The sequence below is a fragment of the Mauremys mutica genome, chromosome 3 (genome assembly GCF_020497125.1).
Source record: "Mauremys mutica isolate MM-2020 ecotype Southern chromosome 3, ASM2049712v1, whole genome shotgun sequence".
Classification (NCBI taxonomy): domain Eukaryota; kingdom Metazoa; phylum Chordata; order Testudines; family Geoemydidae; genus Mauremys; species Mauremys mutica.
The window spans coordinates 986,253-1,010,602 of record NC_059074.1 but is presented as its reverse complement, the minus strand read 5'-3'; the positions used below and the strand labels follow the sequence as shown (position 1 = coordinate 1,010,602).

At 61.1% G+C, this 24,350-nt stretch overlaps 1 protein-coding gene across 1 annotated transcript in view; it reads left to right on the top strand.

Moving 5' to 3' along the window:
• The window catches only part of LOC123366017 (otoferlin-like), a 177,162-nt gene extending 154,473 nt beyond the window's left edge, over positions 1 to 22,689 (top strand). Inside the window, exons 34-47 of the mRNA XM_045009095.1 lie at positions 1,036 to 1,102; positions 4,363 to 4,517; positions 6,036 to 6,170; positions 9,772 to 9,909; positions 10,316 to 10,443; positions 11,419 to 11,589; positions 12,844 to 13,004; positions 13,489 to 13,631; positions 14,310 to 14,398; positions 15,807 to 15,905; positions 18,928 to 19,169; positions 19,517 to 19,695; positions 20,760 to 20,860; positions 21,756 to 22,689. Coding sequence (XP_044865030.1) covers positions 1,036 to 1,102; positions 4,363 to 4,517; positions 6,036 to 6,170; positions 9,772 to 9,909; positions 10,316 to 10,443; positions 11,419 to 11,589; positions 12,844 to 13,004; positions 13,489 to 13,631; positions 14,310 to 14,398; positions 15,807 to 15,905; positions 18,928 to 19,169; positions 19,517 to 19,695; positions 20,760 to 20,860; positions 21,756 to 21,936 — 1,989 coding nt within the window. The 3' untranslated portion in view covers positions 21,937 to 22,689. The remainder of the gene's footprint in view (positions 1 to 1,035; positions 1,103 to 4,362; positions 4,518 to 6,035; positions 6,171 to 9,771; positions 9,910 to 10,315; positions 10,444 to 11,418; positions 11,590 to 12,843; positions 13,005 to 13,488; positions 13,632 to 14,309; positions 14,399 to 15,806; positions 15,906 to 18,927; positions 19,170 to 19,516; positions 19,696 to 20,759; positions 20,861 to 21,755) is intronic.
• The last annotated feature ends 1,661 nt before the right edge of the window (positions 22,690 to 24,350 follow it).

Genomic DNA, 24,350 nt, shown 5'->3' with positions numbered 1-24,350 from the left:
ACAGGGGTCTGGCCAACTCTCTGGCTGGGCCCAAAGGCCTATGGGATACTAAGGTGACTTAAAGCCTCCTTTACTCCTCCTCACATGAGCCAACTCACTTCTCACAGCCCCTCTCTGTTCTCTTCCTGCCTTGTGGGCATGAGAGAGGAGTTTGCAGCTGGTGTCTCGTTTGGGAACAGAAATGAAGCAGAGCTTCTGACCGCTGGTGGTTAGGAAAGGTCCATGGGACGTTTTGTTCTGTTTTGTGTACTGCAGTACTGGATGTTAACTGTTCTTATTTAGTATTTCGATTATTGTAATACCAAGGAGTCTCAGTTACAGACTAGGCCTCCAGTGCGCTCGGTGCTGTACAAATCCAGAGAGTCCCTGCCCCAAAGAACTGGAGCTGGGTGAAATTTTTCATCTGAAACTTTTTTTTTGTCAAAACCTTCCCCAGATTTTTGAATATTTTGCAAGTTCATGTCAAATTTGCCAAATTGATTTAGTCGGGGGGAAAAAACACCTCCCCCCAAAAATTTTTAAAATGACAATATTTTGTTCTGACAGATTCTGAGATTTTTAGCTTTGAAATGACTTTTCATTGTGAAATTTACTTCAGTTTTATTTAAAAAAATGAAAAAGCTAAAGGCTTGAAAATAAAACAAACTGCTTTGTTTGATCCAAAATAATAATGAAAAAAAAATTGGTTCACTGAAAAAAAATTTAAAATTTTTTCGGAATGGCCAGTGAATTGAAAAATCAGTTTTATTCACCTAGATCTAGCATCAGCCCCAAAGTCTTGGACAAATTCCAGCTTACATTTTGCATGCATAAAACTCCCCATGCAATGTTAGCTGGTCTTCACTTCCTGTCCTAAATGGTGACTGTGCTGTTATACAGTCGCTGTGCTTCACCCCAGGGCAGGCTGCATTTCAGTGGTGCTACATTTTATCTTTTCTAACAGGCTGCAGGCTGAAAGGTATTTGTAGAAATAGAATGTGTCATTCCTGTGCCTGCCCTTTTCTGCATCTCATTGCCCGTCTCATCTCTCTCCAGCAACTCCGGCAGCAGGAAGCGGCCGCAGCAGAAGCCGAGGAGAAGGAGGAACTGGAGATTGCAGAGGGTAAATTTTTGAAAGCGTGATACCAAAGCGACATAGAGATCGATAAAACTGGGGTCAGCGCTAAGATCTCTCTCAGCATTCGGAAAGCTCAGACTGAAATCTGAGCCTCTGCCAAATTCTGTACCTCTGGCTCCAAACTTGCAGTTTGGGGTCTCGCCACGTATTTCAGTGAGGCCAAACCTGACACACGTCGTCTTGCGATGATGGATCACGGCGCAGAGGTCTGTCCGACCCAGCCTGCCTGGCTTAGATGTGCCATGGCAGGGAGACAATGTGGTCTAGTGGTTAGCATCTAGCAAGAGTCACTGCCTCGCTGTGTGGCCTTGGGAGAGTCACTTAGTCTCTCTGTCCATCCCTTCCTCCCGGGGGTCCTCTGGCTGGTGTGCGGGAAGCGCTCAGAGATCTTTGGCTCTATAGAAGTGGCAAGTATCATTCTTAATAATAACCCAGCGTGCCAGGCTTCCCCAGCCTGTCCTGCCCCCACCCCCAGGACAGCCATACCGGAAGCAGGCTGGCCTGTTTCTCGGATGTATTATATCCCCTTGGGCCGCACCCTGTTACGCTGGTGTCATGTCATTGCCTTCAGGGAGGCGGTGGGCGTAGCTCAGGGACTAGCATACAGCAGTGCCTGCCCTGCCAGGCTGCCCTGAGACATGGCCGTGCGCGTCTCCAGTGCGTGCCACCCGTGGATCTCCAAGCGCTTCACCCCCCCAAAGGCATCCACCCTAACACTGCCCTGGGGAGGTGAGCAGGCATCACTAGCCCTGTTTCACAAATGGGGAAACCGAGGCACAGGGCAATTAAGTGACTTCCCCAAGATCACACGGTGAGTCTGTAGATGATGCCAGGAACAGAACCAGAATCCCTGATGCCCAACCCTGTGCTTTTCCCACTAGGCATTGCTGATCATGTCAGTTGCATCCCAGTAGCATTAAGAAGCAGCTGGGTTGATCTGGCCCCTCCGGGAGTTGAGCCCTTCTGGGATCTCACTCACCACTCGGGTGAGGCGCGCAGGGTGGTTGTGATCCCTGCAATCGCTGCTCCGGCGGACTGGTCACACCTGTTTGCTAGGTTATTTAATAATTTGAAGGTTCTGAGGTTAAGTGACCTGCTGCGAAAGGCAGGCCCCGTCCATGTGTCGCTGGGGGATTGATTCAGACTAGCAGGAAGAACTAATGCAGCCCACGCTGGCTACGAATGTCAGTGGCCGTGTCTAACTGGCCAAGGATGGTCCGGGCTGTGCAGCAAACGGTCGGTACGTTGGGAATCCATCAGTCTGGGAGGGGGGGCTCCAGGAATGGGGTGTAGGGACTCTCACCTCTGAGTTCTGGACCCCGGTCAGTTCCCCTCAGAGGACTGATGTTTGGGGTGGCTGGGTGTCTCTGGGCAATCCCCTTCTAGGGGCTGATCCACTCTCCCTTACTCCCGGAAGTCATCCCCGCTGGCTGCAGCGGAGCCGCTCATGTGGGTAAGGGCTATAGGGCGGGGCCATAGATGGTACCGCGTAGCTCCCCGCTGGCTGGCTCATCACGTTGGGGGCAGGGTGGTTGGTGAGGAGGAAGCTCGCCGTGCTGCTCCCATCTCTACCTGTTCTTTGGGGAGGAAGCCATCGGCCCAGCACCTCTCACCGTGTAGGGCCAGACCGTCAGCTGGTGGGAGTCAGTGCAGCTCTGCTGACCCCGGTGGGCTGGTTTGCAACAGCTGCGGATCCAGCCCATTGATGTCGGCGGAGCAGGACTGATTTGCACCAGCCACAGATCTGGCCCATTGATGTCGGTGGAGCTGGGCTGATTTGCACCAGCCGCGGATCCGGCCCGTTGATGTCAGTGAAGCTGGGCTGATTTGCACCAGCCACAGATCTGGCCCATTGATGTCAGTGGAGCTGGACTGATTTGCACCAGCCACAGATCTGGCCCATTGATGTCAGTGGAGCTGGACTGATTTGCACCAGCTGCGGATCTGGCCCATTGATGTCAGTGGAGCTGGACTGATTTGCACCAGCTGCGGATCTGGCCCGTTGCCATCAGCAGCAATACGCTGTTTGCACGCACCTGTTGGGGATCTGTCCCGTTGCATCCAGTGCGATTCAGCTGCCACGTAGTCTCTGCCCGTGGCCGACATCCGGGGGAGCGGGAGCCTGGGTGTACCTGGGTGCTGGTCACCGGTGCACCGGGGTGCGTGGAATCAGCAGCCAGTCGGGAGGAGGGGCCTGTCTCAGCTCAGTCCCCGGGCTCTGCACCACGAGACGCGCCAGGTTGCTCCCTGCAGAACCCCCAGCGCTCAGCCCTGGCTCCAAGTCCCTTCACCCCAGTCGCGAGGTCACTCTGGCTGCTCTTGGCACGGTGTCTCTGGCCTCCCTCACCTGTCTTTGCCAGCCATTCCCAAGCGGAGCCTGGCCATGGTCAGCTTCCGCCCCACATGCTCTACCCACCCCCTTTCACACTGCACATTTGTCTGTCCCAGTCTGTCTGTTCACATCTGCACGGCAAAGACGCCATGAAAGTTGGCAAGACAGAGACAGCAAAGGAAGAGGAAACCCCCGAAGACTTTGGGATGGGTCAGGGGGAACCTTAGATCTTGGGAATGAGTGTCCACAGTTCCCTTTCGAACCAACCTGTGTTGGCTGCCTGGATAACACACTTGTGTGTCGTGGCTGCTCTGCATAGAGGGTAACAGCCTACAACTGCTGCCACCTAGTGGGATTGCTCCTTTAGCTCCAGTGGTCAAGCTCTGTGCTGTGGGCTGAAGATCTAGGCTTCAGACCTGCTGACAATCCATGCTGGGGTTGTTCCCCTGCTGCAAAGCATCATGGGTGCTGGGCATGGAGACTTACTCTGCTCAAGGGCAGTGGGATGGCAAGACCTATTGGGGTAAATAAGGTGCCCTCAATATTTTTCTTTCAACTGAGGCTTAAAACTCAGTTCTCCTCTCACTTGTTCCAGTGTCGCAATGGTGACTTCCGGGGAGTTGCCCCTGGATCTCACCTGTGTGAGAAGGGAATCCAGCCCTTCATCAGAGCTCCTGAGACCAAAAGGACATTTAACCACTGGTCCATCAGCAAATTGGACGTTACACCCCGGGGCAAGGTTGTGCCGGCTGACTCGACCTGCTGGGATGGGGGTTGCCCATGTGAGCCGTAGGCTGTAGGTTTAGCCGTTGGCTGTCAGCTTTCATGCACACCATGGTTGAGTGTCCTGTGTTCATCCCACCCCCACCCCCATCTCCACCTCCTTCCCACCCGTCTCTCCCCTTGGACTCAGAAATCAAACTTGATGACTCTCCTATGAAAGGCTCCAAGGGCCAGGCAAAGACCAAGGAGAAAGTCAAGGCGCCCAAAGAGGACAAGAAGAAGAAGCAGCAACAGCCACCTGAGGCCCCCGAGAAGAAGAGCAAACAGAAGATTGACGAACTGAAGGTGAGTGCCAGCCGCTCAGGGGCTAGGGTGGGTGCCAGATCCCAGCCTGGGGAGGGGCTGGTGACCCATGGGCTTGGCCATTTGTCCTGAAAGCGTTACACCTCCGAAGGTGCAAAGTAAAAATAATCCCAACTCTACAGACACAATGAGGGGGTCTAAATTAGCTGTTCCACCTGAGAAAGGGATCTTGGAGTCACCATCGATAGTTCCATGAAAACGTCCGCTCAATACTCAGCAGCGGGTAACAGAAGGTTGGGAACTGTTAGGAAAGGGATAGAAAATAAGACAGATGCTCTATAAACCCATGGTGCTCCCAGAGCTTGAATACTGCGTGCCGTTCTGGTCGCCCCGTCTCAGAAAGGATCTGGGGCACTGGAAAGGTTCAGAGAAGGGCAACAAAGATGATTGGGGTACGGAACGGCTTTCCGACGAGGAGAGACTAAAAAGATTTGGGCTGTTCAGCTTAGAAAAGTGACGACTAAGGGGGCATGTGATCGGGGGTATGAAATTGTGAGTGATGTGGCAACGGTGACTAGAGAAGTGTTTACACTTTCCCGAAATATAAAAACCAAGGGTCACCCGATGAAATGAATTAGGCACCTGTTTAATACAAACCAAAAGTACGTTTTCCACACAACACACAACTGACCTGTGGAACTTGTTGTCAGGGGATGTTGTGAAGGCCAGAACTATAACTGGGTGCAAGAAAGAACCAGAGAAGTTCACGGAGGGCAGGTCCATCAATGGCTATTAGCCACGATGGTCACGGACACAACCCCAAGCTTGGAGCAACCCTAAACCTCTGACTGGAGCTGGGAGTACAAGACGGGTGGATCACCCCGTAACTGCTGTTCTGTACACGCCCCAAGGGGCTCTGGCACGGGCCGCTGCTGGAGACAGGACACTGGGCTAGATGGACCATGCTCTGCCCCAGTCTGGCCGTTCCTACGTTCTTAGGACTGGAAGGGGCTCAGATAACGCGGGGAGGAGGAGATAAGAACCCAAACAGAACAGAGCCCCGTGGTCATTGCCATGGGCGTTTCTCTCATTATTTGTGCGGGTCACAGGGAAGCCGAGGTTAGTTTCAACACAGGACGTTCCTTGGGGCTCCGCCATGCCTAGCAGCGAGATGTGCTACGCCACGGCACAGTCGCCCAAGGGAATGGATGCAAACCCCCTGACTTGCTCCAGTTACAAGGGGACTTGGTAAAGCCCCGGGAAAGGTCCTGCAGGAAGCAGACCGGCATTGGCTATGGGAGGAGCTGGGCTGTAATCTGGTTTTTCCTTCTCTGCTTTCTGAGGCCAGGTCTGGCCTGGCAGTTCCCTAGGAAGCTCGGGAGTCATCCCGCACGTTGCTGCTGTTGGCTGGGAATTACCAGCATTAGGTGGCCAATCCCCAATGGCGTTTAATGGGAGTTGGGAGCCCACTGCCGCGGGTGCTCTGGGCTCCCAGCCTGGGTTGCTGCTGTTGGCACAGGGAACGTGCGCGCCCCACGACTTTCCGCTCCGCCTTCCTAGGTCTACAACAAAGAGCTGGAAATGGAGTTCGACAGCTTTGAAGACTGGCTGCACACGTTCAGCCTCTTCCGGGGCAAGATCGGGGACAACGACGACACCACGACGGAGGAAGAGCGGATCGTGGGCCGGTTCAAGGTGAGTCGGGCCCAGCCGCGAGACCCCCCTGCGGGCAGGGAAATGGATCAGCTACAATAGAAATCAATTCACAGGGAACCCAACTGAACCCTGCTCCGGCACCTGCAACCCTGCTCCCTTGGGGTGTTAGCCCGTTAGACCGAGCAAGCTCTCCTGGGCTGAGACAGACCAGCACACGGATGGGAGACCCCCAGCAGATCTATCAGCAAGACTGTTATGGGCTAAGAGCTGCTTCTGGAGAGTGCAGGGGTGGAACCATGTGGCCTGCCCTGCCCTGCCCACCGTGGGGTAACCCCCCCTTGGTCACAACCTGCCCCAGTCAGTCAGCGTCTCTTTAACTCCTGCAGTGTCCACATGGGCTGGCCGCAAATAGAGCCAGTGCCCAGACCCTCAGCAAATCCTTCCCTTCCCCAGGCTTCCCAGATTACGGGCCAGTCCTGTGACTCCTCCACTGGCCTCTTCTCGACTCAGACAGGTAGCCCTGTTGATGCCAGTGGGGCTATTGGCTTATGCAAATACTCATTCCAGCGAGGAAGGGCTTACGAGATTGGCCCCTGTGACGCTGCGGTTCTGGCGGGACCCAACTGAGAGTGCCAGTTCAGGACCAATTGCTTCAGGCAGGGCAGTCACAGCCCTAGGCTGGGGTTTTTCCACCTCTAAGGCAAACCAAACCAGCCAGACAAAGAGGACTTTGGTCTCACCCCACTGGCTAACCACAAGTCACACAAGCAATTCCCTTAGACACTCCACTTTCCCAGTATCCCCACCAGTGCCACTCGTCCTGGGGATAAATGGTTATGAAAACCAACACCCCAATAAAGGAAAATGGTTCTCTCGAGCCCAAAGAATCAAGCCCCAGACCCAGGTCAATATACACATCAGATCTTACCCACAAATCACGCTGTTGCCAATCCTCTAGAATCTAAAATCTAAAGGTTTATTCATAAAGGGAAAAAGGTAGAGATGAGAGCTAGAATTGGTTAAATGGAATCAATCACATACAGTAATGGCAAAGTTCTTGGTTCAGGCTTGTAGCAGTGATGGAATAAACTGCAGGTTCAAATCAAGCCTCTGGAACATCCCCCGCTGGGATGGGTCATTCAGTCCTTTGTGCAGAGCTTCAGTTTGTAGCAAAGTCCCTCCAGAGGTAAGAAGCAGGATTGAAGACAAGATGGAGATGAGGCATCAGGCTTATATAGGTTTTTTCCAGGTGTAAGAACCTCTTTGTCCTTACTGTGGAAAATTACAGCAAAATGGAGTCTGCAGTCACATGGGCCAGTCCCTGCATACTTTGCTGAGTCACAAGGCGTGTCTGCCTTCTCTCCATGGGTCAATTGTGTAGCTGATGGTCCTTAATGGGCCATCAAGCAGGCTAGGCAGAGCTGACACCAACTTGTCTGGGATATCACACAGAAGCACAGCACAAATTTGAAATACAGCCAGTATAGAGCCAATACTCATAACTTCAACTACAAAAATGACACATATACAGACAGCATTATCATAACCAGCAACCCAGAACCTGGTCTTAGACACCTCATTTGACCCCCTTTATACAAGATTTGGTGCCACTACAGGACTTTGGTTGCAGCCATGTTCTATATGGTCCCAGATTCTATCAATAACGTCACAGCCCCTCACAAAGGTATTTCACACGGGGGTGGAATCACAGCCCGTTACAAGCACTTTTGGCAGGATGGAAAACCTGTTTCCCATCCTGCCAAAAGTGTTAAGATTATTTTTTTGGGGGGGGGGGGGGATTTCATCCCCAGGTTGGGAGGAAACAACAAATTTTTATTGCGAACCAAAGTTCTGCCAAAAAACATGCGTCTGGCCAATGGAAATGGTTTGTTCTGAGATGTTCAAAATGTTTCATTTTGATTTTGGCCCTTTTACATTTTTTTTTAAATCTAAGTCAATTTTGATACAAAAACATCAAAACTTTTTGTTCCGCGAATGTTGAAACGAGACATTTCTCCTGGAAAACGATTTCCACAAACGCTTTCCAACCAGTTCCAGTGACAATTTTCAAAATGACCGCAATGAATTTCCATCAGAAGAAACTGGCCGGCAGTTGCCCACCCTGTCTCCTATTGTAAGTTCAGGGACATGGAAAGCAGCAGATGTGTGGTGTCTCCTGAATTCTCTGGCCCATCAGGAAATGTCCTCTCCCTCCATTGCTCTAGGTTTCATGGCGCTCTCGCTCGCCGCTTCCACCTCCAAACTCGCTACCTGCAGATGCTGAGACTCAGTCTATACCAGGGGCGGGCAAACTTTTTGGCCTGAGGCCCACATCGGGTTTCCGAAATTGTATGGAGGGCCGGGTAGCGGAGGCTGTGCCTCCCCAAACAGCCGGGTGTGGCCCGGCCCCCGCCCGCATCCGACCCCCTCCTGCTTCTCGACCCCTGAGGGCCCCTCCGGGACTCCTGCCCCATCCAACCACCCCTTCTCCCTGTCCCCTGACTGCCCCCAGCTGCCCCATCCTACCCCTCCTCTCCTTCCTGACGGCCCCCCAGGACCCCTGCCCCCATTCAACTCCCCCTGCTCCCCGCCCGCTGACCGCCCTGACCCCTATGCAGCCCCCCACCCCCTGACCACCACCCTGGACTCCCCTGCCCGCTATCCACCCCCCCCCCCCCCCGCTCCCTGCCACGCCATCCAGAGCACCAGGACAGGCAGCCGCGCCACCCGGCTGGAGCCAGCCACGCCACTGCCCAGCACAGAGCACCGGTGCTGCCCGGCAAGAGCTCACAGCCCCACCACCCAGAGCATTGCACCGGCGGTGGAGCCAGCTGAGGCTGCGGGGGAGGGGGTACTGCAGGGGAGGGGCTGGGGCAGGAGCTCAGGGGCCGGGCAGGAGGGTCCCATGGGCCGGATGTGGCCCACAGGCCATCGTTCGCCCACCCCTGCTCTACACTGAAAAGTCACGTTGACATAGCTACCTTGTTCAAGGGTGTGAAAAAACCACGCCCTGACCTGCGCCAGCCTAGCCCCCAGAATAAACGCAGCCAGGTCAGCGGACGAGACAGGCTTAGATAGTCCAGCCATCCTGCCGACTTCATTCACGGGGAGTTCGTTTTCCTCATTCAGAGTCCATAAAACAGAGAGACTTGCAAGTTTGGTGAAGCTTCAAAATCTGAGCTACCTAGCTAGAGGCGGGCTATTGGCCGGATTTTCAGTGGTTCGGTGTATCGGCCACCCCCACGGCCCTAGGGTGACCAGACAGCAAGTGTGAGAAATCGGGACAGGGGGTGGGGGGTAAAAGGAGCCTATATAAGAAAAAGACCCAAAAATCAGGATTGTCCCTATAAAATTGGGACATGTGGTCACCCTGCGCGGCCCTCACCCCTGGCCAGTCAGACTGCGGACTGTTTTCACAGGACTCACCAAAACGTTGCTGCATCCTTGATGCTATTTTCTCATTCAGTCTCTGAACCCATCGCAGCATAACTCAGAGGTGTGACGGCTGGAGCCGCGGGCGCTGTGGCTCTGGGTTTACCCCGGGTTAACGGCGATCAGGATGTGGTCTGTAGGGGTGCTTGGTCCTCAGGCTGAGCCCTACTGTGGAATCCCACTCGGGATGTGTTTTTCCTTGCACCAGGGCTCCATGTGTGTTTACAAAGTGCCGCTTCCCGACGACATCACCAAGGAGGCAGGATACGACCCCAACTTCGGCATGTTCCAGGGCATTCCAAGCAATGACCCCATCAACGTGCTGGTCCGAGTGTACATCGTGAGGGTGAGTGTAACCTGCCGGACAGCGTGAGCTACGGGGTCCAGTCCAGGGATGTGTTAAAATCAATGGGCTTAAACTCTTCAGAGAGGAGCGAGTGGACAAGAGGGGTGGAGGAGCGGCGCTGTATGTCAAAACCGACAGTCCCTGGGTGTCCCTGGCCTCTCACAGCCAGAGGGAGAATCCTGGGCTAGATGGACCATTGGGCTGGCCCAGCTACGTTCTTCCGACGGGCGGAGGGAAGTCAGGGCGCAGTTTGTCAGTTTTCTCTTGGAAGAAATGGAGGGAGGGGAGGTTTGAAGAGCAAGAGATTTGCAGCCACCCTACATAAAGTGAACACATGGCTGATGGGGGCCACGTGTGCCCAGGGAAACCCCGAGGGGACATCGTGTGTCTCGTGTCTTCCTCACAGGCCACCGACCTGCACCCAGCCGACATCAACGGGAAAGCTGATCCCTACATCGCCATCAAGCTGGGCAAGACAGACATCAGAGACAAGGAGAGCTACATCTCCAAGCAGCTCAACCCCATCTTCGGGAAGTAAGGCACCGCGGCGTTACTGTGGTGGCCACAGCTGAGCTCGCTGGGCGAGGGCTGGTCCGGACGCAGAGTGGGAGACAGGCCTTGCCCTGAAGAGAGCAAGCGGGGTCAGGAAGAGAGCCCGGTGCTCTAGGCACTGGCCCATCCTGCCGGCTTGTCTCCAGTCCTGGCCAGTGCTTTCAGAGGGAGGCAGAGAACCGGGTCTTGGCAACCAGGGAGGCTGGAGTATAAAGTCTAGGGTAGGAGAGGAGCAGGAACGCAGAAGCGCTGAGCGGGTGGCTGCTGTCAGCCGCCCGGGGGGCGCTGAGGGATGGTAGATTTCCGGTCGTGCGGCAAGGAGCCAATGGAGATCAAGGCCCTGTTGTGCTCAGTGCTAGCCAAAGCCAAAGTGAGAGACAGTCCCTTTGCCAAGGAGCTCGTGATGGGAACAGAGCAGCGGGACAAAGGCAGGCTTGGCGTCCCCGTTTCATCCAGCGCCGGGCCCACACTCAGAAGGGGCACCGGTGCCCAGACTATGTCCCCGCCCCCATTCAGCCCCCGCCCCCACACTCGCTCCTCTCTGTTCACTGATTGCTCCTCTCGGCTCCCTCCGGGCCTCGCCCCCAGCTCCCTCCTCTCCATCCCTTCCCCCCGCACCCGCGGCTCACTCCTCTCTGTCCCGTCCCCATGCAAATAGTGGGCGGGGCCTTGGGGGAAGAGGCTGAGTGGGGGCAGGGCCTCGGGGTGAAGCGCAGGCAGAGTGGGGGCGGGGCCTGGGGGCAGAATGTGGGCGGAGCAGGGGCGGGGCCTCGGGGTGAAGCGCAGGCAGAGTGGGGGCGGGGCCTCGGGGCAGAATGTGGGCGGAGCAGGGGCGGGGCCTCGGGTGGAGTGTGGGGCAGAGCCTTGGGGCAGAGCCGGCTGCGAGGTGAGCCAGGGCCATTGGCAAGGGTGGGGCCTGCACCGAGGCCCAGGGGTAAATGCTCTTTCGTCCCCCAGGTCGTTCGACATTGAGGCCACCTTCCCCATGGAGTCCATGCTGACGGTGGCCGTGTACGACTGGGACCTGGTGGGTTCTGACGACCTGATCGGGGAGACCAAGATCGACCTGGAGAACCGATACTACAGCAAGCACCGGGCCACCTGCGGCATCTCACAGACCTACTCCACGTACGGCAACACCTCCCGCCTCGGGCCCTGCCAGCGTGGGGACGAAACTGCCCCCGGGCCGAGCGCCAGCCCCGGGCCTATACCGCCCCCAGCCCAGCAGGGCACGTGGAAACGCAGGGTGTGCTACCTACCCCCGGGCCTGTCGGCTCCTGAGTGGGGCACCCCACGTGGAACAGCAGGTTATGGGGCATCAGCAGAGGGTGCATAGGCACTCCAAGAGGGGACACATAAGGCCAGGACTGAGGAGCAGGGCTGCCCAGAGGGGGGGCAAGTGGGGCAATTTGCCGCAGGCCTCGGGACCCACAGGGGCCCCCACAAGAGTTTTTCGGGGCCCCTGGAGCAGGGTCCTTCACTCGCTCCGGGGCCCCAGAAAACTCTCGCAGGGCCTGGGCCCCTGGAGCTTCTTCCACTCCGGGTCTTCAGCGGCAATTCGGTGGCGGGGGGTCCTTCTGCTCCAGGACCCGCCACCAAAGTGCCCTGAAGACCCGCGGTGGGGGGTCCTTCCACCCTGGGACCCACCGCCGAAGACCCCAGACCCCGTGAATCCTCTGGGCGGCCCTGCTGAGGGGCACTGGCAGAGCTTGGTGGGGAAGCCCGGGACTGGGGCAGCAGGGGGCTGTGGGTCAGGATTGGGGGGCGTCGGCAGAGCTGTAGGGGGCGGGGGAAGCCCAGGACTGGGGCAGCAGGGGGCTGTGGGTCAGGATTGGAGGGCATTGGCAGAGCTGTAGGGGGCGGGGGAAGCCCAGGACTGGGGCAGCAGGGGGCTGTGGGTCAGGATTGGGGGGCACCGGCAGAGCTGTAGGGGGTGGGGGAAGCCCAGGACTGGGGCAGCAGGGGGCTGTGGGTCGGGATTGGGGGGCACCGGCAGAGCTGTAGGGGGCGGGGGAAGCCCAGGACTGGGGCAGCAGGGGGCTGTGGGTCGGGATTGGGGGGCACCGGCAGAGCTGTGCATGAGGAGCCCACGGCCGGGACCACAAGGGGCTACGGGTCAGGACTGAGGGGCACCAGCAGAGCTATGTGTGGGGAATGCAGAGCAGGGACCACAAGGGCTGCGGTTCGGGATTGAGAGGCACCGGCAGATCCACGTGTGGGGCGCTCAGGGCTGGGATTGCAGGGGACATTTGCACAGTCCCTTCCCGTACGATTCCCGGTTCCTTCCAGCCCCGGGGGAGCGGGGCCGCCCCTTCTCCCTGGGTGAGCTGGACGCGGTGAGATTGGCAGCGGCTCCCCCTGACCCCAGCCCTTTGTTCACAGCCACGGCTACAACACGTGGCGGGACCCCGGGAAGCCCACGCAGATCCTCGCCAAGCTGTGCAGAGAGGGCAAGGTGGACGGGCCCCACTACGGCCCCAGAGGGCGGGTGAAAGTCGCCAACCGGGTCTTCACCGGCCCCAGGGAGATGGAGGATGAAAACGGTAATGGGGCCGAGGGCGCGGCACTGCCCCGGCTGGGTGGGAGGGCTGGGTCGGACAGCGGCATCGCTCTCCCCACCCCTGCCGCCCGTCAGCCGGCTTGAACTGGCTATGTGGAAAGTAGCCGCAGTGTCTGATCGGGGGCAGCCCGGCTGTTCCAGTGCCGTGGGGTTTCTCCGCAGCTCCCCCCTGCCCGGTCCTTGCAGACGCCTGCACCCCCACCCCTGCTCTGAGCACCCCCACAGGTCAGGCAGGGCGCGTGCCAGCACATCGAGCGCCTGCTTTGCAGTGGAGAGACGAGGGTGGGGCTCAGCCGGGCCGGGCAGGGGGCGCTGGGAGGGGCCTGAACTCAGTGGACTCCTCCTGACTTTGCTGGGCTTGGGCCACGCCCAGCCCGTGCTCTGTGCCCCTGCGTTCTCCTGCCTCGGGCCGGCTGCGGGGAGCGCGGCCCGGCCGGCCCGGCTCAGCGCTCGCTCTGCACACGCAGGTCAGAAGAAGCAGACGGACGAGCACCTGGCCCTGGCGGTGCTGCGCCACTGGGAGGAGATCCCCCGGGTGGGCTGCAAGCTCGTCCCAGAGCACGTGGAGACGCGGCCGCTGCTGAATCCCGACAAGCCCGGCATCGAACAGGTACCGCCCGCCCTCCTGGCATCGGGGTCGCCGGCCCGGTGCCGGGAGGGACGGAGAGGTGAACGCAGCACCCCGTCTCGCCCTCGGGGAACGCCAGACCTGCTGAGCCTCATGGGTTCCCACGTGCAGGGCAGATCCAAGGCCATATGGACCGGCCCCATCCTGTCCCCCAGCTGGAGAATCCTGCAGGGGGAGCCCTTCCCACAAAAAACCACCCCTGGGGGCAATAATAGCCATTATCTCTGCCTCCCAGGCCCCAGCACCGTCTGCTTAGCTCCCCCCCGCTTTCCATGCCTCCCCAAGCTCCCGTTCCCTTGAGCTCCCCAAGCCCACAGCTGCACGGCCCTGGCTGCTTTCCTCATACCCAGACCCTGTTCTCTACCCTCATGCGCTTGTATCCCCTCCAGCTCCACCCTGCAACCCCGTCCCATGGCCACACCTCTCCCCGCCCTTCCCACCAAACCCCATGTCCCCTCAGTATCCCGTCTATTGCCTCTCCTCTGCTCCCCGGGCAGGCGACACTCGGAGGCGGGGTGCAGCTGAGCCCCCAAGCTGGCACAGATCTCTGCGCACACGGCCTGCCATGCCTGGTGCTGCCAGGCAGGAAGGGAAGGATCCCAGGCAAGGGAGGAGAGGAGGCAGCAGGGGGAAGCTAACTGGGTCTCCCCAACATTGCAGGGCCGGCTGGAGATGTGGGTGGACATGTTCCCCATGGATATGCCGGCACCTGGCCCCGCCATCGACATCTCTCCCAGGAAGCCGAAGAGGTAACGAACCGAGTGGTCGCCTGGGGTCAGCCCACACCCCTTCCTCCCACATCCCTCCAGCCCATGCTCCTGGCCCCTTGATTTGGGAGGTGGCTGGGAGTTGGGAGGTGACGTTCTCCGTCTCCTGCTCCCGCCGGCTGCCCACAGGGAGGGAGTGTGCGGGGCCCCAACCAGGCACCGAGGTGCTGTTAGCTCCTGCAGGGCCGTGAGCTTCCGTGGCCAGAGAGAGAAGGGTCTGATCCGAAGCCAGTGAAATCAGTGAGGCTCCTTGCACTGGCACTGGGCCAGGTCTACCAGGGGAGCAGGAGAGCTCAGGACCAGGGCGTGATCCAGCCGCGGGATGGGGACAGAGAGTCGGGGCAGGGAGGGAGATGGAGGAACCGGCTCTGAGCAGCAGCCCATGAACCGGCACTGGGCCCTTCTCACCGTGGCCGGGGCAGGGAGGCGGGTTCAACAGCTTCCAGCACCAAAGCGCCTTCCGCCTGCCCGCCACCGGGACAGCTGAGCCAGGGCCCTGCCGTCTGTTCCCGATGGCGACTGGTGGCCAGGGCCAGACCTGAGTGATGTGAAACACCCAGCAAAGCCCCCGCCCGCTCTGTGCACGCGTGTGAGTGTGGATGTGCCCAGCCTGCGCGTGAGACAGAGCCAGGCTCCGCGAGCCCGAGGCTGCAGCCCTGGGGGCGTTGCAGCCCTGGGCGTGATGCGTATGATCGTCAGCTGCTGTGGGGCAGCATCCCTGGCAGGGAACCATTGCAAGGAGCCACCCCAGGTCATACCTGCTGGAGCCCTAAACTGTATTCATTATGAGTCTGTTACTCAGCAGCATGCTAGGGGCCTCGGCTGGGCCCCTGCCCGAATGAGCCTACAGGAGAGGGGGCTCCCTAGGTATGAAACCCACAGCGCGACCTAGGGGACATGGGCTCTGGCTCCTCCCAGCTGGCAGGGCTCTGCTGGAACATCTGGGCTGCCGGGATGCTGGTTTGAGCAGGGAGGGGAAATTCGGCTCCCATTGGCCCCCGGTGCAGCCCCAGGGACTCGGAGGTGTATGTTGTGGGCCCAGGTGTCAGCGGCTGCTGCAGCAACAGGCTGCCCCGCTCCAGCCCCCGAGCTGGGAGCAAGCTGACCAAGCCCGGGAGCGGGGCTGCCTGCCCAGGTCCCCCGGCCGGTGTCCGGCAGGACGTCAGACTAGCGGATCCTAATGGCTCCTTCTGGTCTGAAACATCTGCAAGGCCCAGGACCAGGCTGCCATGAAGCTCACAGCTGAGCCCTCCTCGTGGGCCTGCACCGTGGCTCCCCTCAGGAGAGGGGTCCTGTCCCGGGGAGCCGACCCCAGCGCCCCACTGGCTCTGTGCCGTTCTGCCCCGCATTTCCCCGCCGGCCTCGCCTCACCTCCTTGTCTCCCTTCCAGATATGAGCTTAGAGTGATAGTGTGGAACACAGATGAGGTAACCCTGGAGGACGATGATTTCTTCACTGGGGAGAAATCCAGTGACATTTTTGTCAGGGGGTAGGTACAGCGCGGCGCCGGCGCCTCGCTCCGGGATCCCGCTGGCGCTTGGTCTGGGGGCCATGGGGGTGAATAACAGACATTCTGCTTCTTTGTTTTGCCTCTGTGTGTGTCTCCCCCCACCCCCCTTTGCCGTGTCTGCCCCGCGCCCGGTGTGGGCTGTCCCTGTGTTCCCACCCCGCCGGCCGCCCAGCTATGAGCTGCGGGTGGTGATCTGGAACACCGACGAGGTGCAGCTGGAGGACGATGCTTTCATGACAGGAGAGAAGATGTCTGACATCTATGTCAGGGGGTAACGGACGAGGCCTTGCCGCCCGGCCCCCTCCCCTGCAGGCTGTGCAGAGGGACCCGCGCACCCGCTCAGCCTGTCCCGAGTGTCGCCGCCGTTCCTCGCTGCCCCACCCAAAGCCAGAGCTTGGGGATCTGGGGGGATCAGCCAGGCCTGGCCCGATACGTCTGGCCCCGGGCTCCTCCCAAGCCCACTCAGCTCCAGCTGCGAGTTAACTCCAGTTCCACACGCCGATGGGTTCCTTGTCATGACCAGTCCCAGCAGCCAGGGCTGAATTTGGCTTCCAGGGCCCCATTAGTTCTCCTCCCAACGCCGCTTGGTGCCAGCGGTGAGCCAGGACTCGGCTAGTGTCTTGTGGCACCGCCACGTTCATTCCCCTTCCGGGGCCCAATGAGGCACCGTTAATTCCTGGGCCGATGCCCGACGAGTTCAGTGGCCGGTTAGTTCCGCGTCTGGTGCCCAGTTGCCGTTACATGGTGAGCAGCTGCTGAGAGCTGCTCTCAGCCACTCGGTGGGCACTCCCTGCGCTCGGCATGGGCACTCCCTGCTCAGCGTGGGCACTCCCCATGCTCCGTGGGCACTCCCTGTGCTCAGCGTGGGCACTCCCTGCTCAGCGTGGGCACGCCCCATGCTCAGCGTGGGCACTCCCTGCGCTCAACGTGGGCACTCCCTGTGCTCCGTGGTCATGCCCTGCGCTCGGCGTGGGCACTCCCTGCGCTCTGTGGGCACTCCCTGCTCAGCGTGGGCACTCCCTGCGCTCAGTGTGGGCACGCCCTGCGCTCCGTGGGCACTCCCTGCTGCGGCTGTGACACCCAGTTCGTGCTGTTCCAGTCCCAAGCCCTGACTACGGGTACGTCTACACTGCACTTAAAGCCCCACGCCCGACCCATGTCATGCATGTGGGGCTCAGGCTCTGGGGCTGTTTAATTGGGGTGTCGCTGATCTGCCAGGCTCTGGGACCCCATGAGCAGGCAGCCTGTGTCACCCCAGATCAGGGCAGTGTGAACTATGAATTGCCTTGGGCTGGAGCTTCCCAGGGACTTCACCATCACACTCACACAGGCCCCGGGTGGGGGTGGGGGGCAGGGTTGCTGCTGTAGCTTCAAGCTAGGCAAATAGTTAGTGTGTAGATTTCTTTTCACACCTCTGAAGGAGGAATCCCCACCCCCACCCCAGCCTGGCCACCTCTCTGCATGGACCCCTCCCAGCTGAGCCCTCTGCATGGGGCTGGGCTTTCATGCCATTACTCTGCAGGGAGGGGTCCCTGGGATAATGGGGACACGTGGCATTGGGCAGGGAGTGGGGGTTGGGTACAGATTTTGCAAGGGCTGCTGAGGGGTGCAGGGCAGAAGGGGCAGCCTGGGTCGCTGAGAAAGTTTTGGGGGGTTCGTAGTGAATAATCAGTTGAGATGTTGAGGCCAAAAGACCTAACACACTCCTGGGCTGCACAACTGGGGGGTCTGGAGCAGGAGCCGAGAGGTTATTTTGTGTCTGTCTTTGGCACCGGTGCAGCCACTGCTGGAATCCGGTGTCCAGTTCTGGTGGCTTCGCCGCTCAAGAAGGATGTTGACCCATTGGAGAGGGGTCAGAGACGAGCCACGAGACTGATTAAGGGATTAGACAGTGCTAGACTCACGGAGCTCAATCGATTTAGCTTCCCAAGCGAAGATTAAGGGGTGACTTGATCCCAGCCGATACCCGGGGAGCAGATTGAATCGTGGGCTGTTCAGTCCAGCAGGGAAAGGGCTAACAGGAGCCAATGGCTAGAAGCTGAAGCTGGGCAAAGTCAGACAGGAACTAAGGCGTAATTTTTGAGTAATGAGGGTAATTAACCCCGGGACAGTTGCCCAAGGGTCAGGGTGGAGTCGCCAGCACTGGTGATTTTTAACTCAAGGTTGAATGTTTTTCTAAAGGAGCCGCCGCAGCCAGGCTGCCCGGGAAGTGCCCTGGCGTGTGTTAGCCAGGAGGTCAGACGAGCTGAGCACACTGGGCCCTATGAATCTGCAAACCCGCCCTCCCCACAGCCACCTGGTGCCCCCGGTGCCAAACGGGCAGTCCCCCGAAGCAAGAGTCGCTAACCAGAACCTGCAGCTCCTCAGCGATTCCCTGCAGCGCCACCTACCCCAGGGGTCTCCTCTCCAAGGGGGCAGGGGGGTGCACAGACACATTGTGTGGGGCCAGTGTAGCCGATGGTCGCACCAGTGTCCTCCAGGGCCTGGCTCTCGGCAGGTCCCTAGCAGGACCTCGCAGGTGCAGGCCCCATCTCGCTGCTGAGTCTGTTGGCTGGCAGCGTTGCTGGAGGAACAAAGCAGACCTCTCTCTCTCTCTCTCTCTGACACACACACACACACACACACACACACACCCACCCACCCACCCACCCACCCACCCACCCCCCTTCCTCAATCCCATCCCTCTCCTCCCCGTCATGTCCCCTTGGGCCACCCGGGTTCTCCCAGCCCTCTGGGTGCGCGTCCCCTGCTGGCCCTTCCAGCGAGTCCTTGGGCCCCTGCCCTTAGTGGTCGGCTGTTGAGCTCTGCGCGATCTGCCCCGTTGGTCGAGTCCCCCAGCCCATTGCTGCGGTGGTTGCTCCCCTGTGTTGTGTGTGTCTCTGGGCTGCAGGCTGCAGCTGAGGGGCTGTCTCGGCAGCTCCTTGGCACGGGGGCTGGGGGGCTGTCCCGTTGCTCCCCGTGACCAGCCCCGTCCCCCTGCCCGACTGTCTGGTCCCTGCAGGTGGCTGAAGGGCCAGCAGGAGGACAAGCAGGACACGGACGTGCACTACCACTCGCTCACGGGCGAGGGCAACTTCAACTGGCGCTACGTCTTCCCCTTCGACTACCTGATGGCGGAGGAGAAGATCGTCATCTCCAAGAAGGAGTCCATGTTCTCCTGGGACGAGACCGAGTACAAGATCCCGGCGCGCCTCACCCTGCAAGTCTGGGACGCCGACCACTTCTCTGCTGACGACTTCCTGGGTGCGTAGGGGACGAGGGCGGTGGGGGGGTGACGCGCTGCCAGGCCTGGGCACGTGGCTGCGGTGGGGCAGGGAGAGCCGTGCAGCACCAGGCCGCCCTCGGGGACCCGCTCTGTGTGCTGCCCGCGGCCGGGCAGGCGAGGCTGGCGGGAGAGGGCGAGAGGATAAAGAGAAGGGGGGACGGCAGGCGAGAACCTGGTGGTCAGGGACGGAGAAGCCACCAATGGAGCTGCTGATCTATCAGGGCAGGGGAGACCCCAAGGAGCCCTGCGGAGAGGGAGAGCAGGGGACGAGAGGTCCAGGGGCCCAGCTGGCACTGGGACGGCTGCTGTTGTTTCTCCCCGGTAGGGGCCATCGAGCTGGACCTGAACCGCTTCCCGCGCGGTGCCAAGACGGCGAAGCAGTGCAGCATGGACATGGTGACCAACGAGGGCGACCTGCCCCTGGTCTCCATCTTCAAGCAGAAGAGGGTGAAGGGCTGGTGGCCCTTTGTGGCCAGGAATGAGAACGACGAGCTGGAGCTCACGGTGAGGATGCCGGGGAGTGGGGCACCGATGCAGCACCACAGTGTGCGCCCGGCCTCAGGCACCACCAGGAAGGGCGCTGGCGGAGCTGGGGGTGGGGGGCCTGGGACTGGGCTGGTGGGGGGCCGCGGGTCGGGACTGAGGGGCGCTGGCGGAGCTGGGCGTGGGGGGCCCGGGACCGGGCCAGCAGGGGGGGCCGCGGGTCGGGACTGAGGGGCGCCGGCGGAGCTGGGGGTGGGGGGTCAGGACCAGGCCGGCGGGGGGCCGCGGGTCGGGACGGAGGGGCGCCGGCGGAGCTGGGGGTGGGGGGCTGCGGGTCGGGACTGAGGGGCGCCGGCGGAGCTGCGGGTGGGGGGCCAGGACCAGGCCAGCGGGGGGGCTGCGGGTCGGGACTGAGGGGCGCCGGCGGAGCTGCGGGTGGGGGGCCCGGGACCAGGCCGGCAGGGGGCCGTGGGTCGGGACTGAGGGGCGCCGGCAGAGCTGGGGGTGGGGGGCCCGGGACCGGGCCAGCCGGGGGCCACGGGTCGGGACTGAGGGGCGCCGGCAGAGCTGGGGGTGGGGGACCCGGGACCGGGCCGGCGGGGGCTGCCGGGCAGAAGCGCCGGGTGACTCATTCCCCTCAGAGGTTGGGCTCCACAGGGCTGGAGAAGTTTGGCTCCTTCTCCGCCCCATGCGGCTCTCGGGGCTGGGTGCTCTGCCCAGCCGCGTGGCCGGTGCAGCCGGTCCAGCTGTAGCCAGGAAGCGCAGAGCCCCGTGGCGCTGAGTGAGATCGGAGCGAGCCAGCAGGAGCCCGACCCGCACTGCCTGGCCCTGGGCACGCTCCTGGCTCCGCTCTCTGGCGCTGGTAGATCCTGGGAGTGGTGAGACCGTTTCTCAGGGTGGGGGGGTTCCAGTCACCCCGCCAGCTCAGGTGATGTGTGCTGGGGGCAGCTCTGCGGGGAGGATTCGGCACCTTTCCAGCCGTAGGCCCCAGGACGCCATCCCAGGCTGCGGGATGATCCCTGGCCCGGGGGAGTCCTCAGCCATGGACGTCCCGGGCCCCAGAGCGACTCTCTCTGCTCCCCCAGGGCAAGGTGGAGGCTGAGCTGCACCTGCTGACCGCGGAGGAGGCGGAGAAATCCCCCGCGGGGCTGGCCCGCAACGAGCCCGACCCGCTGGAGAAACCCAAGTAAGTGACGGGGCGGCGAGGGGACCCACAAACATCACGCCTGAGCCGGAGCCTGCGGGGCCCTGGGCGTGGGGGAGGCGGAGGATGTGGGGCAGGCAGTGGGGATGAAGGCTGGGTAGAGAGGGGGGGTTAGGTGCGTGGAGCTGATGCTACAGGGCAGGGAGGGGGCTGGGCAGCTGGTGGGGACACCCCATGATACGGGCTGTTTTCCCCCCATACACGTCCAGTTCTGTGTCTCTGTCTGTCTGTCTGTCAACCTTTCTTTCCTGCCTCTCTTCACCTCCTCCCCGTCACTCCGGCCGCCCCCCGCCCCCCCAGCCGCCCCGACACCAGCTTCATCTGGTTCCTGAACCCCCTGAAGTCCATCCGTTACTTCATCTGGCACACGTACCGCTGGCTCCTCCTGAAACTCCTCCTGCTCCTCCTTGTGCTGCTCCTGGCCGGCCTCTTCCTCTACTCCATGCCCGGCTACCTGGTCAAGAGGCTGCTGGGGGCCTGAGGCACCACCCTGTGTTCATGGTACTTCCCCCCCGGACACCCCAGCATGGGTGCGCGGGAGGGACTAAGGTGGGGCCTAGTCGGGCTGCCAGGGGCCCTGGCCAGCCCCAGGGGTGACTCACTGGAGCCTGGCCAGCGGGAGGCCGGCTGGGTCTCCCGGGGCTGGAGCAGCTGGGCTAAGGCAAGGCGGGAGCAGTCGGGAATTGGGGGCACAGCCGAGGGGGAGGGGAACTGGCTCAGCCCAAGGCAGGGGGGCAGCGGGGGGGGGCACGAAGGTGGGGTGGGGTGGGGAGAAGGTTCTTCCCCTACACGGGGGCCTGGCTGTGTCTAATGCTGCTAACCCGGCCGTGCGGCTCTTCCCCCCGCCCGCCTCCTGCTGCCGCTGCCCGTTGGCCAGTCGCCCCGACACCTCCTTCATCTGGTTCCTCAACCCGCTCAAGTCCATCAAGTACCTCATCTGCACCCGCTACAAGTGGCTCATCATTAAGATCGTGCTGGCGCTGCTGCTCCTCATCATGGTGGGACTTTTCCTCTACTCCATGCCCGGCTACATGGTCAAGAAGCTGCTGGGCGCGTGAGGCCGCCCGGGGCCGGGGCCACGTACCCGCTCGCCACGCGCAGCGGCCCGGCTGGGGCGGCGCCGGGACTGGGCTTGGGGGAAGAGCCCGCGGCTTCTCCTTGTTTGCGTTTCCTTCTTGGCGGCTCCCTTTGGTGTATTTCTCTCCTGAGGCTGGAGGGAAGGACGTTGGGCCAGGGGCGCCAGGCTCCCTCAGCGCTTTCTCTGGGTGAATGCAGCTGAGCAGGGCGGCGAATACAGGGCGGCCCACCTGGCTCTAGGATTACCCCCCCCCCCCAATACACAGCAAGAGCCTCTGAGCCGGGCCCGGTTCTGGCTCCCAGAGCCCCAGGAGGCCAGTCACCCAAGCTCACGGCTGGCCTGGCAAGGGGGGACATGCGGCTCTGGTTTGTTCCATGCCCTCCTGCCACCACGGCCAGCGCCGCCCTGGGGAGCAGGTGCCAGGGAGGACGGGGGCGTTGCACCCTGAGAGGTCACATCAGAGGAGCCTGAGGAGAGGAACCGTGGGACGCTCCAGACAAGCAGCCCCCTCTGCTCGAGTCCCCCAACCCACAATCCCATGCTGGCTGGGCGGCTGCCCATGACCAAAGCCCCCGGGCAGGGGTGACAGTCAGCCCGGAGGCGGTGGAGAAAGCAGCAGCAGAGCCGGGGAAACATGCCCAGGCTGTGAGGAGGCAGCTCACCAGGCAGCCTGCCGTCATCGTGTGGGGTGGGCCAAGACCCAGCCTGGGCCCGTTTTCCAGCCCCCTTTCCCCCCCCCCCCCCCCAGCCACTCCATGGGAGCCGGTGCACGGCTTGCGTGGGAACCCTTCGGTGCTGGCTGGAGGGCCACCCAGCAGGTCCCTTTTCTAGCCCCGATGCCCAGTAAACGCAGCGGGGCCTGTTGCCGCAGGGGAGCCCGGGAGGGTCCCTGCTGGCCCCAAGCCCTGCTAATGCCTGGCCTGACGTGTTACAGCCGTTCCCTTCCCCGCCCCCGGGCCCGAGAGCGTGTGTCTGGTGTTCACTCATTTCTGGCCCTGGGTCTGAGCCACTCGCTGCCGGGGACGAGAGCCACCGGCCCAGGGGCCACTTGGGCTGGGGGTGGGGAGCCTCTTTTGTTTGTTTTTATGATGTTTGTGTTTTATCTGACAATAAAAAAAGAGGAAAGAAAATGGAACCGCCCCAGTTGTGGGCCTGGTGTGGCGCTGGGCGCTGGGAGCGAAGGTGCTGGCTGCCCTCTGGAGCGTAGCTTAGCCACTCACTGCATAGCAGCAACACACCTGCGGGGGCGGGGGGGAGTACGCCCTAGTCAGGCGAGGCCCAGGAGGCTGGAGCCTACATCACTCTCCCTCCCTGTGCCTAGATTGGTTGCTGCAGTGGGGCGGGGAAGGAGCCCTGCACAATGGGGCTGATGGGACTGACGCCCCCGCAGTCATTGCAGGAGCTCCATGTTTACATGACGGAGGCAGGGGGTCAGTGAGCAGCACCCGACCCTGCCCTGACCCATGGACCCTGCAGCAGGCATCGGGCCCTGGCCTGTTGGCTAACGGGAACTGGTTCAGCTGGCCTGCGGGGCGGAGAGCTGGCTCCTCACCGGGCGCTGCTGCGTCTCCACCGCCTGCTGCAGCAGCCCACGGCCTGGGCGCCACTAACACGTCTGGAGGCTGTAGCCACATTGCTCAGGGGCGTGGGGGAAACACCAGCCAAGCTAGCCCCCCTGGAGCCAGCCCTAGGGTGAGCGACGCAGGCTTCCCCCCAGGGCAGTGGGTTGCCTGTGGGGACTGGAGCCCGCCTGTCAGCATAGGAAGCGTCTACACTGAAGCAGCACAGCCGTCAGGGTGACTCCAAAGTGCCCCCCAGCCCCAGGAGCCCTCACCTCGCAGAGAGCCAGACGGCTGTTTAGCCAGGAATTCATGAGTCACGGGGCTCACGCACTTACTGGCCAAAGTAGCTCATGTGCCTGGTCCAGGCCCCAGGCTGAGGCCTGCACGTCCCCCCACCCCACTTTGTACCAGTGTAACTGGAGCATGGGGATGGGGGGGGGGGGGAGACACAGCTTTCTACATAATGGTGCCGCGCAGCGGGAGAGCTTGGGCCCAGCGATCCCAGTCGTCTCGAACGACCTGCACCCCCCGGGTCGGCAGCGGGGGTGGGGGTGGGGTGTACCAGTCTCACTTGGGCAGCCCCCAGTAACCAGCACAGCTCCTGGGGGTAGCCTGGGCGGGTGGCTTAGCGAAGCAGGCAGGCCTGGGCTGCGGGCAGAGGAGCAGCCAGCAGGTCTTTGGGGCGAGTTTAGCACTTACACCCAGCCAGGACTTGCCCCTAGACCGCCTGGCGCGTGAGCCTGGACATGTCACCAACGCTCAGTGCCTCAGTTTCCCCAGCAGATCATGCTCTCACACACCCCATAGTCGCTAAGCACAGGCCCAGCCACAC